Raw genomic sequence first — 15334 nt, 5'->3', positions numbered from 1 at the left:
GGATGTCATGATAATGAATATGTATGAGATGTACTGGAAATCACGAGGTATGAGAGAGAGAGATAAGAGCACAAGCAGGAGAACAAAGGAAACAGGAAAATAAAGCCACTGAGAAGTTTACCTGATAAAACTTGTGTTTAATGTTTTATTAACTTCACATTTCGGGCCACAAATGTGACAGATCTATTCACTCCACAACCTGAGCCAGAGCCCTCGAGACCCACTGACTCTGTTACACAGGAAGTTCAGGAAGCTCAAAGTCTGAGGCGCTTGACCAGAATTACCTGACAGACTTGTAAATATTTGTAAAGTATTCATTTTTTTAAATGAATGGTCTCTGTTTTTCACCCACAGTCTCAATTTTGAAGGAAAGGGTGAATGCAGTGAACTGGAATTCACTGTGTCTCCAACATCACCCACCCCGATATAAACCCGGTTTTTCCGCCTTACCTCAGCCACACCTGAGGACTATTGTGCCTACTGGCCATTGATTACCCTCTGGCTAAGAGTCGACATCAGCATGGGGAGCAACGGGGTATAATGGTAAGCTATTAAAAGTGTGTTTGTACTCGTCACGTGTCTCTGAGTGCATTCAGTCGCATTACAACCACTTCATCTACTATCTTCTTTGAACATTCCCTCCTGCATCTGAAAACTTGTTTTCCATATTTCTGCCTGAAGCATTATCTCTGCCATTCTCTGCATTCAGCCTGGGTGTTGAGCATAACTGTTTGCATTCAAACTTTCGCCAGTTTTATATATGAAATAAACTTCATCGTCCCAGTCAGCTTCAGTCAGAGACCAAAATGCTACAAGTTTGGAATTTCCCCCTTGTTTGGAAGCCCCGGCGTTGGCGTCAGCTGACCGTCGGGAGCGCTGTGCTGGGAGGAGTGAACCCCGGCGTTGGCGTCAGCTGACTGTCGGGAGCGCTGTGCTGGGAGGAGTGAACCCTGGCGTTGACGTCAGCTGTCCGTCGGGAGCGCTGTGCTGGGAGGAGTGAGGCCCGGCGTTGACGGCAGCTGACCGTCGGGAGCGCTGTGCTGGGAGGAGTGAGGCCGGGCATTGACGTCAGCTGACCGTCGGGAGCGCTGTGCTGGGAGGAGTGAGCTCCGGCGTTGACGTCAGCTGCCCGTCGGGAGCGCTGTGCGGGGATGTCAGCGTGACCAGTTCACCGCGCTTGCTGTTTCAAAATGTCACTGGCTTTTTGTGGCAAGGTGCCGCACTGGTCCCTCCTGCGGACGGGCTTGACTGGGAACTTGCTGCGATTCTACCGGCCCATCAGTGGCTCCAAGGTGCAGTAAGCACGGCGGGGCGCGGGCTCGGTCTTGACCACGGGCATTGCCTGTTCTGGGGGAAGGGACGCGGGGACATTGATGGGCCAAAGCCTGCTACACTGTAATCCGTACAGGGAGCCGCGCGGAGAGCTCCCTAACTCTTCTGTTTTGACAATGCCCTTGAATCGTTTCTGTCACCCCATTCACTGTACCCAGTCATTGTCACATTTAGGTAAACCAACTAAAGCTCTATTTGCTTTAGAAAACGTGCACCAGATTTGTTTTCTCCTTATTTTGACAATTAAAACATTCTTAATGTTTTAGTTAAATAAACTTAATTAATCTCCTCTCTCGGTTTTCTATTTTCCCTATTTTACTGAAGTTCCACTGGTCCCATCTTTGCACGTTTCCTTGAATCCTTGACAACTTTACATAAACGTGATGGTTAGAAGTAAAGAAGATTCTCAACAGTGTCTAAAACAGTTTTGTGATTTTTTTTTTTTACCCATGAAGATTTATTGGTTTTTTCCCCTCTGCTAATAAAGCAGGGATTGTGCCTTATGACACCTTTTTGACACTGTGCCTTTTTTGAACCATAGAACATTACAGCACAGAAACAGGCCCCTTTGGCCCTTTAATCTGTGTTGAACCTTTTTTGTTGCTTCATTCCACTGTCTTGCACCCAGTCCATAGCTCTCCATACTTCTCCCATCCTTTATCTGTCCAAATTCTTAAATGTTAAAATTAAACCCACATTCACCACTTCAGCTGGCAGTTCATTCCACACTCCCACCACTCTCTCTGTAAAGAGGTTCCCCCTAAACCTTTCCCCTTTCACCCTTAACCCTCTGGTTTGAATGTTACCTACCCTCAGTGGAAAAAGATTATCTACATTTACTCTGTTTATCCCCTTCATCATTTTAAATACCTCTATCAAATCTCCCCTCATTTTACTATGCTCCAGGGAATAAAGTCTTAACCAGTTTAACCTGTCCCTGAAACTCAGTTCCTGAAGTCCAGGCAACATCCTAATAAATCTTTTCTGAACACTTTCAGTCTTATTGATATCTTTCCTGTAGTTAGGGGACCAAAACTGCAAATTTAGCCTCACCAATGTCTCATATAACTTCAACCATAACATCCCAACTGCTATTCTCAATACTTTGATTTATGAAGGCCATTATGCCAGAAGCTCTCTTTACAACTCTATTCAAATGTGATGCCACTTTTAGGGAATTATGTAACTGTATTCCCACATCCTTCTGTTCTACTGCAATCCTCAGTACCCTACCATTTACAGTGAATATCCTCTTAGCTTTCCTTCCAAAATGCAACACCTCACGTCATCTGCATTAAACTCCATCTGCCGTTTTTCAGCCCATTTTTTCCAGCTGGTCCAGATCCCTCTGCAAGTTTTGAAACTCTTCTTCGCTGTCCACAACACCTCCAATCTTAGTGTCATCTGCAAACTTGATTATCCAATTAACTACATTGTCATCTATATAAATTATCTGGATGATAAACAACAATGGTCCCAGCACCAACCCCTGAGACACACCACTAGTTACAGGTCTCCAATTTGAGAAGCAATCATCCACCACTGCTCACTGGCTTCTCCCATCCAGCATTGTCAAATCCAGTTAACTACTTCACCTCAAATACCAAGCATCTGAACCTTCCTGACTAACCTTGCATGTAGACAACATCCACAGCCTTTCCTTTGTCAACTTTCCTGGTAACCTCCTCAAGAAAACTACAAGTTTGGTTCAACACGACCTACCACGCACAAACCCTTGTTGACTGTCCCTAATCAGTTCCTGGCTATCCAAATAATTGTATATCCAATCTCTTAGAAATCCTCAGTTTATCCTGCCTACATCCCTTTGGACGATTGTTTTTACATCTTGCTTCTAAGTTCCACCACTTAATTATGATTCTTCAACAAAACTTAATAATGCTTTGCTGAATTAAATTTCATCAGAAAGCATTGTAATTATGCCTTGTGCATAATGTGCATGTGGTGTTCATGTTATTAGTGTTTATCAAAAAGAGCAATTGTCACAAATACAGGCTCATGTGCAACACTGCTGTCCCCCCCCCCCCACTTTAAAACCTAGAATTGCCTTCTGCTTTCAGTACATTTGATGGTTTATCCTCCCTTTTTAATCAAAAGAACTTCAATTTGCTAGCATATTTTGTGTGGTACTTTGTCAAACAGCATTTGAAAGTTCCTGTACGCAACATCATCCAACTTTTAATAACCTACTCTGTTACTGCATCATATATTTGAAACAAAATCAATATGTATCCCCACATGTGCCAATTAATTTGTTCAGATTGTGTTTAATTCTTTTTGAACTGTTCCCAGCAAATGTTGACTGACTGTCCAACAGGAGCAGTGGCATATCTAGGGAAAATAGCCCCAGTGGCAGGCACTGAAATTGTACCACCACCTCCCAAGAAAACAGATTCAATGGGTGTCAGAAGCAATGACTTCTGAACACAGTTTTATAGTGTACAATTTCGTTTACAAAAGACAGGCATGGGAAAATGGTAACAGATATAACACGCACAGTTTATAGTAAGTGTGGGAAAGTGGTAGCAGCAAAACACATACACACACAATTTATAGGGAGCATCAAAAAGTCATACCAGCAACAAAACACACAATTTATAGACAAACATGAAAAAAAAAATCACAGCTGGGATGAAACACATACACACAAGCTGGGTACATCCAACAATCAAAACCAATATAATACCCAGTACCCTTGACTCATTGCAGGCACAGCTCTATGTTATCAGTATTAGGGACACTAATTAAATGTTCCCAACCCTTTAACAGTACACATCTTACCAACAATTTCTCCAGTACCATTCCACAGTTCTAAGCCTGGAATGGTCTCAAAGTGACAAAGAGGGCAATTGGAGCACACATGGAACCCTTAAGTGGGCTGGTGGGGGGGGAGGGTTCAGGTCCAACCCAGGTCATTTACAGGGTACCATCAAGGTTAAGCCAATTACAAAGGCCAATGGCCCAAGGCCATCTACAAAGGAATTTAAATTGGTTCATGGCAAGGTGTGCACTATGGGTGGGGCAAATCCTTGATTGGCAAGTGGTGTGTCTTCAACTAGTTAGTGGACAAAGCTGTCACATGACAGCCACAACCCTTCACAATACAGTGGTGAAATAATAATTCTTCAGATTATAGCATATTATCCTTTTCACACATCAAGTTGTTTTAAATTCACATTTTAAAGATGATATTTATTATCTATCTTTTGTTCTTTCTCTATGTTTTTATTATTTATTTTTAATTTAATATACACTTAGGTTTTTTTCAAATAAGTACCTGATTTGCTGTAGCAAATAAGAAACTTGGAGTGAATATACAATGTAAAAGACAATAATCTCATTATCATTATATTACAACTGTACAAGATGTTGATGAGATAGCCTTTGCGGTATTGTGTGTAGTTGTGGTAACCTTATGATAGGAAGGATCTCATTAAGTTGGGAAAGGTACAGATGGATGGACAATGATGTTACCAGAATTGGAAGGTTTCAGTTATAAGGATAGGCTGGGTCTTATTTTCTTGGGGCTTAAGAGGCTGAGGGATGACATTATAGAGGTTGATGAAATCATAAGGGGCATAGATAAGGTGTTTTTCCCAGAGTTGGAGAGTCTAAAACTACATAGATTTGAGGTGATGGGAAAGATTTAAAGGTGACCTGAGGGATAACTTTTCACACAAGAGGATGGTGGGTATATAGAAAAAAACTGCTAGAAGAAGTTTATCAGATGTTAAGACAGGTAGATAGGTTGGAACGATTTAGATGGAAATGGGCCAAATGCAGGCAAATGGAATTGGATCAGATAGGTAAATTTGGCTGGGACAAATTGGGCTTAAGAGCTTGCTTCCATGTTGTATGATTCTGCAACTCAGCCTACTGAGCAGGTTTTGTTATCTCAAAGACCTCTAGGTGGTTGATCCTTAATGAAAGCCTGATTAAGCTTTCATTACAGATAGAGACTGTTCTGGTAACTTTTCTTTGCATCTTCAACTCCCCTCATCTCCCTTTGGAAAAAAAAGATGTTCCATTAGATCTTCCTTTTTTTTAAATTTTATTTTTCATTTGCATATATGACAAACATAACACTTATCCATAATCATATAAAGTAATAAGATGATGCAAAATGATACATAATTTTTATTTTCTCTCCCTTTCCCTCCCCTCCCCTCGCCTCTCCCTCCACCTCCCCTCTCCCTCCCCTCCCGTTGCCTCTCCCTCCACCTCCCCTCTCCCTCCCCTCCCCCTCCCCTTCCCCTCCCCTTCCCCTCCCCTTCCCCTCCCCTTCCCCTCCACCTCCCCTCTCCCACAACCCCTCTCCCTCCCCCTCCCCTCCCCTCCCCCTCCCCTCCCCTCTCCCTTCCCCCTCCCCTCCCCTCTCCCTTCCCCCTTTCCCTCCCCTCCTCTCTCACTCCCCCAAAAAGTAGGAAAATTAAAAATAAGCCTACCTGAATTTATCATATATCATTCATTAGCTATTTAAATTTCAAATTTATAAATATTATCTTGAACCTCCAAGTTAGCTAGGGCAAGTTGGAGTGGGAGTAGCAGATGCTGTGTATGAACTTTTACCAGTGAAATCCATATATGGCTCCCAAATCTTATATTAAAAAATTTTGGTTGATTCTGTAAATTATACGTTATTTTCTCTAAAGGTATACAATTTTGTAATTCCACTCCATTAGAACTTCATCAGTAACTTTGGATACTCACCTTCTAAATCACGTGGCTTATCTGCTTTGAAAGCTGCCAATCCTTTTTTTGTAAAAAAAGTATCCTAATTTTTCTATATCCAATTGTGCTTCTGTAACCTTCTTTGATGTGTCTCAGGTAGCAGGCATCATCTTCATGAAGACCGTTTACTAAGTGCTAAATGTGGTTTTTGCTTTTACCTTCTGTCTTTACAAGGTGTATATTTTTGCTTCCTAGCCCAGCTTGCCTTTGAATAATCTGTAACTGTCTATATTAAATATTTTTAAGTTTAAAAAAAATAGCAGTTGTTATTTTTGTTAAATTTTTGGGGGGCTTATTCCCAATACTTCCAATGTTTGTTCTCCCTTGATTGTCTAAGAGTGTCCATAACTTATGTTTCTGTCTTTGTGTAATAATTAATGATTTATACTTTTCTTAAATTCTCATAATTGATAAATTTGATGTAGTAGCTGTAGTAGATGATTTAAAGTAGTGCTTTTCAACCTTTTTCTTTCCACTCACATACCACTTTAAGTATTCCCTATGTCATAGGTGCTCTGTGATTAGTAAGGGATTGCTTAAGGTGGTATGTTGGTGGAAAAAAAAGATTGAAAATCACTTTTAATTGTACCTAATTGGTTCGTTATGTGCACAGTTTCATAACTCCAGAGGAAATGGGCCAATGACAATTTTTCTCAAACAAAATATTCAGTAACAATTGGGTCTGGAGTAGTGATTCTCAACCTTCCCTTTCCACTCACCTACTACCTTAAGCAATCCCTTACTAATCACAGAGCATTGATGGCATAGGGATTACTTAAAATTTAAAGGCAGAGTAGTTAAAATTATCTAGCATCTTCATGACTTTGGTGGTGCTGGACCATCAGATTTTCAAGATTATTGGATATCATTGCTATTCCTGTGATCCTCATGAGTTTAATGGGGATGGAAAATGTACAGGTAATTTGGTCTTTGGCTCCAGCAGAAAATCGGCTTGTTCCTAACCCCTGGTGATTTGGACCCTGCCACATACACATACACATTCACTGCCTGGATTCCAGGTGCATTCAGGACCTCCAGCTCTGGCTTCACACTCTTCTTGTCTGGACTTGTGTGAGCCATTTATTGAATCATCAAAACAATTGCATGACAGATTGAGTTTTACTGAAGCGAAAATTAATATTGCTGAGAGAATCAATGCAGGAGGATAAAAAGGCAGAACTGCTGAGGAGATCATCTTTGGGCTTCTCCCATGATAATGATGTTGGATAGATTATAAAAATCAAACGAGGAGTGAGTAATATTTAAAAAGAAGCAGTCTTATTGGATTTAAATTCATTTTCCATGGCTGAGATCAAGAGTGATTGGGAACAAGATTTGAACTTAACATTTTCAGATGAAGATTGGTACTCTACTCTCAGCTTGATTAATAATTCCTCATTTTGTGCAAGACACTGCTTATTACAATTTAAGATGTCCAATTTTAAATTATCTAATTTTTATGCAAATATTGATCCATTATGTGAGAAATGTAAAATTGTTGAAGCCTTTCTGATTCATATGTTTTGGGAATGTCTAAATTTAGAGAGATTCTGGAAAGATATTTTCCAAACTTTATCAACGATTCTTAAGAAAAATTTGGAACCTTGCCCGTTAATTGCTCTGCTTTTTTTTCTTGCAATCCAGATAAAATTGTATCGGCATCTCAGGAAAAAGTTTTAGCTTGTATCACATTGATAGGAATGTTCACCAGATGAGCATTCTTATTGAAATGGAAAGTTAATTCATCCCCTACTCATATGCTGTGGTTATATGACATAATGTCCTATTAAAGTTTAGAAAAAGTTAGATATAATAGTAAAGATAGAAAGTTTCAATTTATGAAATTGTGGGGCCCATTCTTAGAATTTTTTTAATAATGGAAGAATTACCAATTATTGTATGTTCCAATGGTTCATTGCCTGTTCTCTGGGGGTCAACAGTGAATCTACATTTATTTTTAATTTTTAATTTATTTTTAAAAATATTTAATTTATTTTTAATTAATTAATTAAAATTTAATTAATTAATTTACAGGTAACCTTGATTAGATCCAGGTTTAGTTTTTCTTTTTCCTTTATTTTATTCAAATAGTCTAGGTCACTTCAACGAAATGTTTTTCAGGTACTATAAGCAATTATTGATGTAGTTTTATCGACCTTTTTCTCATTGGCTTTTTTATGTGTGCTTACTTGTATACAAATGAATCATTATGCAATTGTCAATTCTGTAATTATGCTTATGTTAAACGCAATAAAAATATTTTAAAAAGAAAGAAGGATTTCATTTTATCTATAAATTGGGCAGATGAAAGTAACTTTTAAAGTATTTTGTGCTTAATATTTTCCCTTGTGCCATTTTTCTTCAGGGTTTGGTACTTGGTGTATATGAGGGAGGAAAAGATGGTGAAGCCTTTCAGTTCACAAAAGCAGGGCAAGTATTTGACAGTTCAATATCTGGAAGACTCAAGGAACTTTTGACAATGTAAGTATCAAATTAAAAGGTAACTGGAGACACATTATTGGAAAAGATGTTCAATTAATTTATTTCTGTCAACTGCAGGAAAGATTTGAAGATTTTGAAACACTTTTTAAAGTAATTTTTCATGTCCATCTTGATTTATTTTCGCTCAATATTAGTTTTGGGGGAAAATTGTCTTCTATTGTGAGTGTGATTGTGTTCTGTATTTGTAGGTCCATACATTTTTGCATAAAATATGTAAAGGTAAAATACACTTGATGCTTTGCTCATAACACTGTAGGATTGCATTTTAGGATATTCTCAGTATGATAAATTTCCCAAGCTGCTACAGGGAATGAGTGGGAACTGAATAGATCAGGAAGAAGATTTGAATAAAATGGTCAAAAAGATAAGATTAGAAGTGAGGATTTTGAAGATGAAGAGTGATAGAGCAAGGTTTATGGGTACTTGGATGAAAGTATTATTGTATGGAACTGTAAAGCCAGTAACGTTTACTATGGACTATTGGTTTAGTAAGTGGAGTTAGCTGAAAGATGTAAAGATGTGGGGCAATTTAGAAAAAATACATCATGTTTTATCTTGCTGAACTATTTAAGATTATTATTCTTTTAAGATCTGGTCCTGCACTTAAAAAAGGAAGAAGCCGTGTATTTTATGGACTGCATCAGGTATGTTTTTGAATTGAATCTCTTTAATATTTTACTGTTTTATTAACTTAATTACTTTTTTTGATGAACAATCAGCTAAAATAGCTCAATGATAGAAATTATCTGACAATTCTAATGAAATAGTTAGTATTTCACACATTGTAGGTACAAAAAATAAACTTGTGGTTATCCTAAACAATACATTCAGATTCAAATCATTGAAATATCATTATTTAGTTATCAAATAAGGAAGATAATTGAAATTGTATCACTTTGTTCAGAATAAATATCTTGCAATCTGCTGTGAAGTTGAATATCAATCACAAACTGAACAAATATAGTCTGAGGAAATACAGATGCTGAAGAAGATTAATATAGTTCCATATCTGTTTGTGAAAATTGTTTTTCTGGATCACTGAGAACAAAAGTTACATTTACTTGTGATGTGTCTCATTTAAGTTATTAATTTATTACAACACAGAAGGTGTATGGCCATCTTTTTTTTGTCAGTCCTTTTTCACTTGATTTTTTTTGAGTCTGAACTTTGCAAACAAGGCAAACAAACAATGTTCATCCTGACTGCCCTAAATGGCTTGGATTATTTCTGAGGGCACTTTGGTGGGCATGGAGTCACAGGTCAGATATTGGCAGCACATATCTTCCCCCGTTAGGTTTTTACAACTTTCTGGTAATTTTTTTGTCATCACAAATGGCCAATTCTCCTTTTTATTGTAAGATTAATTGAAGCAGATTTTGGAAAGGTGTAAAAATAACAGTAGGAATTAAACTTCCCAAATAGTGACTGACACCTCCTGAATGCAAAAGGTTTAGATGGGATAGAATTGTAGTTGTATCTATGAGGGATTCCTGACACATTATGTGGACGAGCCAACCAGAGGAGATGTCTTACTGGTCCAGTACCTGTACTGGGTAATGAACCTGGTCAGATGATAGACAGATGGTGGGAGAGCATTTTGGTGACAGTGAGGGTTACTTACGAAGGTATTGGGCAGGAACTTGGGTGTGTTAATTGGGAAAAATGTTCTGAGAGAAATGTGGCATTTATTTTGTGACCACTTGAGTAGGGTTTGACAAGAGGTGGACATTAGTCAGGATGAAAAACAAACACATACAAGGTTTAGGAAGCAAAAATTAGGCAGTGCTCCTGAGAATGTTACCAGGAGGGAATGTAAGAAGGGATTTGGGAAAGCAAGAAGGGGACATGAGAAGGCCTTGGCAAGTTGGATTATGGAAAACCCGCGTTCTGCATGTATGCGAAGAACAGGAGGATGACCTGAGTGAGGGTAGAAACACTCATAGATAAAGGGCAAAATGTGCCTGAAGGTGGGCGGGGTGGGGGAATTTTTAATGAAAACTTTTCTTCAGTGTTCACCAGGGAGAGTGACCTTGAAAAATGTGAGTTCAGTGTCGAGCAAGCTAATGTGCTGGAACATTTTGAGGTTGAGGTAGTTGTGGAGTTTCTGAAAAATATTTGGACAGATAAATCCCTGAGACTGGGATCAATAGATGTAGTGCATATGGATTGTAGTCAAGTAAAGTTTATTGTCATCTGATTGTACAAGTACAACCCAACAAAACAGTGTTCTCTGGTCCTCGGTGCAAAACATGAAGACACACAACCAGACTAACACACATACAGATTGAAATACATATGCAGGACTCGTATTTCATCTCTATAAATAAATAGATTTTGTTTTGTGCAAATGAGAGTCTCAGATGGTTAGTGTGAGCAGTTCCTTTGGTTGTTCAGCATTCTCACTGCCCATGGGAAGAAGCTGCTCCTCAGCTTGGTGGTGCTGGCTCTGATACACCTGTATCTCTTCCCTGAGGGGAGCAGTTGAAAGATGCTATGTGCAGGGTGGAAGGGGACTTCACTGATTTTGTGCATCCTCTTCAGACAACGATCCCAGGGGAAGGGAATTTTAAGAAGGTTCATAATGGGAACATCATTCAGAAAGTCAGGAGGAATGGGATCCATGAAAACATGGCTACATGGATTTGGAATGGGCTTACTCACAGAAGTTAGAAAGTGGTATTATTGAGCATATTCTGGCTGGAGGTTGGCGACGAGTGGTGTTGCACTGATCTGGGGCCCCTGCTCTTTGTGATTTTTATAATTGTCTTGGATGAGGAAGTGAAGGGTGAATCAGTAAATTTGCAGATGACATGAAGGTCATTGCGTAGGTTGCAAAGTAATATTAATAATATGCAAAGATGGGTGGAAAAGTGGCACATGTAGTTCAGTTCAGAAAAGTGTGACGTGATGATGGATTGAATTTGAAAGCGGACTATGTGCTGAATGGCACGATTCTTTGCAGTAAGGGTGGCAGAGAAGGCATATTGTGTGTTGGCCTTCATTATTTGGGCAATTAAGTTCAGGTTCTATGAGGTGAATGTTGCAGCTCTAGAAAACTGTTTTGAGTATTCTTGGATTAATGTGTTTATTTCTGGTCACCTCATGATTGGAAAGATGTTGAAGCTTTGAGGAGAGTGCAGAGGAGATTCACCAGAATGCTTCCTTGATTAGAAAGCACGTCTTATGAAGGAAGTTTAAGTGAGTAAGGGCTTTTCCCTTTGGTGCAACAGAGGATTAATGATGACTTGATATACCATGAGAGGAATAGATAACTATTTTGTCCTTTTTGTCAGGATGGCAATGGCCAAACCAAGAGCATCCATTTTGGGAGATGTCAGAGGTAGGTTATTCACACAGAAGGTGATGAGTGCCTGAGACATACTGACAGGGTGGTGGTTCAGGCTGTTACCTTAGGAACACTTAAAAGACTTTGTTAGGCGCATGTTTAAAAACTATGAGGGAAGGAAGGGATGTGGAATGGGGTATCAGTTGGCATAGCATCGTGGAATGAAGGGACTATACTATGCTGTACTGTTTTGTGTTTTATTTACTGGATTTAAATTCCGTCGCCATAGTGGGATTTAAAATCTGGATTGTTAGTCCAGACCTCCAGATTACTTGTTCAGTAAATTTAACCATTCTGCTGCCAATGAAGACTGATTTATTCCTTCAACTTAATGACTCTTAATGATATTTCAGAAAAAATAACATGAGAAACTGGTGAAGAACTGCAACATTTGCAGTAAAAGATTACAATAACTACTATCTTATAAAAAATAATTTGCTTTAATAGGATTTTCCCCATATTGTAGTTGTTGGTCTTGGTGACAAAAATGCTGGAGTTAATAGTTTGGAACAGTATGATGAAGGCAAAGAAAATATTCGGGCAGCCATTGCAGGTACTTACTTGGTCCTTGATAATTTCTCTGTGATTTTTATTATCAACAAAAATGTATTGAGATTGATGATTATCAAAACAAAATTACAGTTTAACCCATGGAAAATGCATTTAACTTGATAAAGTCTTGTAGTTCAACAAAGTCTTGGGTCATTTTAATTTTTTAAATGTTAATTTAGATATATAACAGGCCCTTCCAATGCACAAGCCAAATACCCCAATTCACCTACAACCCCCATTAGTTTGGAAGGGTGGGAGGAAATCTATGCAGACACAGGGAGAATTTACAAACTCCTTACAGACAGCTCTGGATTTGAACCCTGGTTGCTCACACTAATAATAGTGTTGCGCTAACCACTCTCAAAGAAATTTATTTTTTCCTAAGGTCACAAATAGTTTGATATTGGCACATGACTATGTCAGAAATGTCAAAATATGTTGCTGCTTCAAATTCATGAAAACTTAATAACTATTTGCTCCATATCATATGATATGGAAAGAAGAAAAAAATAGACCAGTCAAGCTTCATTTTTTAAAATTTCTGTACACTGGTTCATAAACCAAAATTGGGGTTAGGTTAAGGACTCTTGACTGCTGGGATGTTTTAAAACAATTTCAAACTTAAGTTGTGTACAGAAGCAAAAGACCAATTAAAAAGGAATTCTTCTTAACAATCAGTTGACTATAGGATAGATTTCCATCGACTACTGGAGATAAATAGCATGGACATAGTTAAGAAATAAAAGCAAATCAGAATGGAGGAATTTTGTTAGACCAAAAAGCCTTACTCATTCGTAACTCATGAAGAATCAGTTTAAAAAAAAAGGGTTTAAATAATCAGGTTGGATTGTACTTCAATTGAGCAAATAATTTTCAGTTAACTGCCAGCTGTCCTTTAGACTGTCTCTGATTTCTGCTTCAGTGCATTGAAAGCTGGAACATCTGATCTTGTGATTTAGCAATGAGTCCAGCAGTTAAGTACAGATCGACTGAAGAGATCATGAGCTTTGTGCTTGCAATGGCTGGCTGAAGAGTCCTGACCCCACTCACCTCAATGAAATCCTTTGAATGCCTACAGAGTAGAATTAAGGGCAAACAAGTTTTCCCCCATATTTTCCTTGATCTTAATGTTCATTTGTTTTCATACCTTTGATTAATTTTAATTACATTTCTAATGTATCCTTAAAAATCTTTAATTATCTGTGACACTAAAAATCTTTCTGCAATATATCACAGCAGCAAAGTGCAACTGACATCAGGATGTTCTAGGGGAATTGGCCTCCTGATCTGCTGTTTGAGACCTAGTGGCCACTAATGAGATGATTCTTTGCCACAGACAAATATCCAGGCTGGCCCTGTACAACAGGCTTATGTGAACAGAATGAATATGACTTTGGACAGTGACCTGACAGTTGTGTTCACTTCACAACCCCGAGGCATTTTCAGCAATCTTTTCACTATTTAAGATCTGAAAGCAAATCTCAAATTATAATTTGAGACCAATTTTTCACTTGTATTCGTCACTTGCCTTTTAACATGAACTTACTGATAGTAATGATTTTAAAATCTATTGTGCAGCTTCTGATTATAATGAATAACAATTCAACTCTGTTTTAAAAGGGTTGTCAATCTATGTTTAGAAACAAATTTGCTTGCTAGTTTCAGTAATAGAAAATTTAGGTTTTGTGCATCTTTCAGTTGGTTGCAGACAGTTACAAGACCTTGAGGTTCCCCACGTCGAAGTTGACCCATGTGGGGATGCTCATTGTGCGGCAGAAGGATCGGTTTTGGGTTTGTTTGAGTATAATGAGCTAAAGAAGAAAAAGAAAATAGCAGTTACTGTGAAACCACATGGAAGGTATTGAAATATTTAAAGTATTCAGAAAACCCTCAGTTTTATATTAAAAAAATGTTTGTTCAGTAAAGGACTAAATTACTAACATAATTTGGAGCTTTCTGTTCCAAACAAATAAGTTATGGCTGAATTTTATTTGAGCCAAAGTTGAAAAAGTGTCAGGATTATAACTTGTTTGCATCTCTTCCTGCTGATATGGTGCATTTTCTTCTGACTTCATTTGCAATAGTGGATAAAATTAGCACTTTTAACTTCAGATTTTTTTTGAATATTGACTTCCCTTTGGAGATGGAGATAAATCTACCAATGTTAACAACTGGTTTTTTTCTTGCAGCTTTTCTCTTTTTTTGTCTTGTTTTCAGTCTTTTAAAATATGGGATCTAATTTATTATTTATCATCAACATTTTTCTATTTGCTTCTTTATTATAATTGGACCTTCAAGTAGAAGTTTGGTCGAATTCCTTATCTTGGTGCAATGATCTTACAGGGAAGAAAATCTGCAGTTTTGAAATTACATAATTACTTAGTATTGAACACCCTCCATTTTGAGTTTCTCTCAATGAATTATTCTGACAGATTAGAGCTTGACTGAAAAATATTTTTGCACTATTACATTGGACTAATTTAAATAAGTGCACTTTGAAAATACTTTCTTTTTGCAAGTTTGGAAGATGAAGCATGGCAAAGAGGAGTTATGTATGCAGAAGGACAGAATTTGGCTCGCCATTTAATGGAAGCACCAGCTAATTATGTAACTCCAGCTAGTTTTGCTGAAATCATTCAAGAAGCAATTTATTCAACAAGTGATAAAGTTGAAGTGCACATCAGGTAATTCTTGTTTTTTGTTACATCACAAAAACATTAAATATGGAAGCCCAATACTAAAGAGAATAAGAAAATGGAGTTGTTGCAGATTCTTCATGTTTAGCATTTGTTTAGGAAGTTATTTTAAATAAAGCTGCAAGTTGTGGCCATAAATTATTTTCCTCCATCTGGT

The 15334-nt window shown here is 38.0% G+C and overlaps 1 protein-coding gene across 2 annotated transcripts in view; it reads left to right on the top strand.

Moving 5' to 3' along the window:
* The first annotated feature begins 1127 nt into the window (after window positions 1-1127).
* Window positions 1128-15334, top strand: part of lap3 (leucine aminopeptidase 3) — a 41820-nt gene continuing 27613 nt past the window's right edge. For both annotated transcript variants that reach the window (XM_069925118.1, XM_069925117.1), the window contains exons 1-6: window positions 1128-1292; window positions 8447-8562; window positions 9173-9227; window positions 12377-12482; window positions 14180-14339; window positions 15001-15165. In XM_069925118.1, the coding sequence (XP_069781219.1) occupies window positions 1191-1292; window positions 8447-8562; window positions 9173-9227; window positions 12377-12482; window positions 14180-14339; window positions 15001-15165 (704 nt within the window). In that variant the 5' untranslated portion in view covers window positions 1128-1190. The remainder of the gene's footprint in view (window positions 1293-8446; window positions 8563-9172; window positions 9228-12376; window positions 12483-14179; window positions 14340-15000; window positions 15166-15334) is intronic.

Source organism: Narcine bancroftii, chromosome 3 (assembly GCF_036971445.1).
Source record: "Narcine bancroftii isolate sNarBan1 chromosome 3, sNarBan1.hap1, whole genome shotgun sequence".
In the NCBI taxonomy this organism is placed as follows: Eukaryota; Metazoa; Chordata; class Chondrichthyes; order Torpediniformes; family Narcinidae; genus Narcine; species Narcine bancroftii.
Note: the sequence above shows the minus strand (reverse complement) of the source record. Positions and strands in the feature narration are given on the sequence as shown.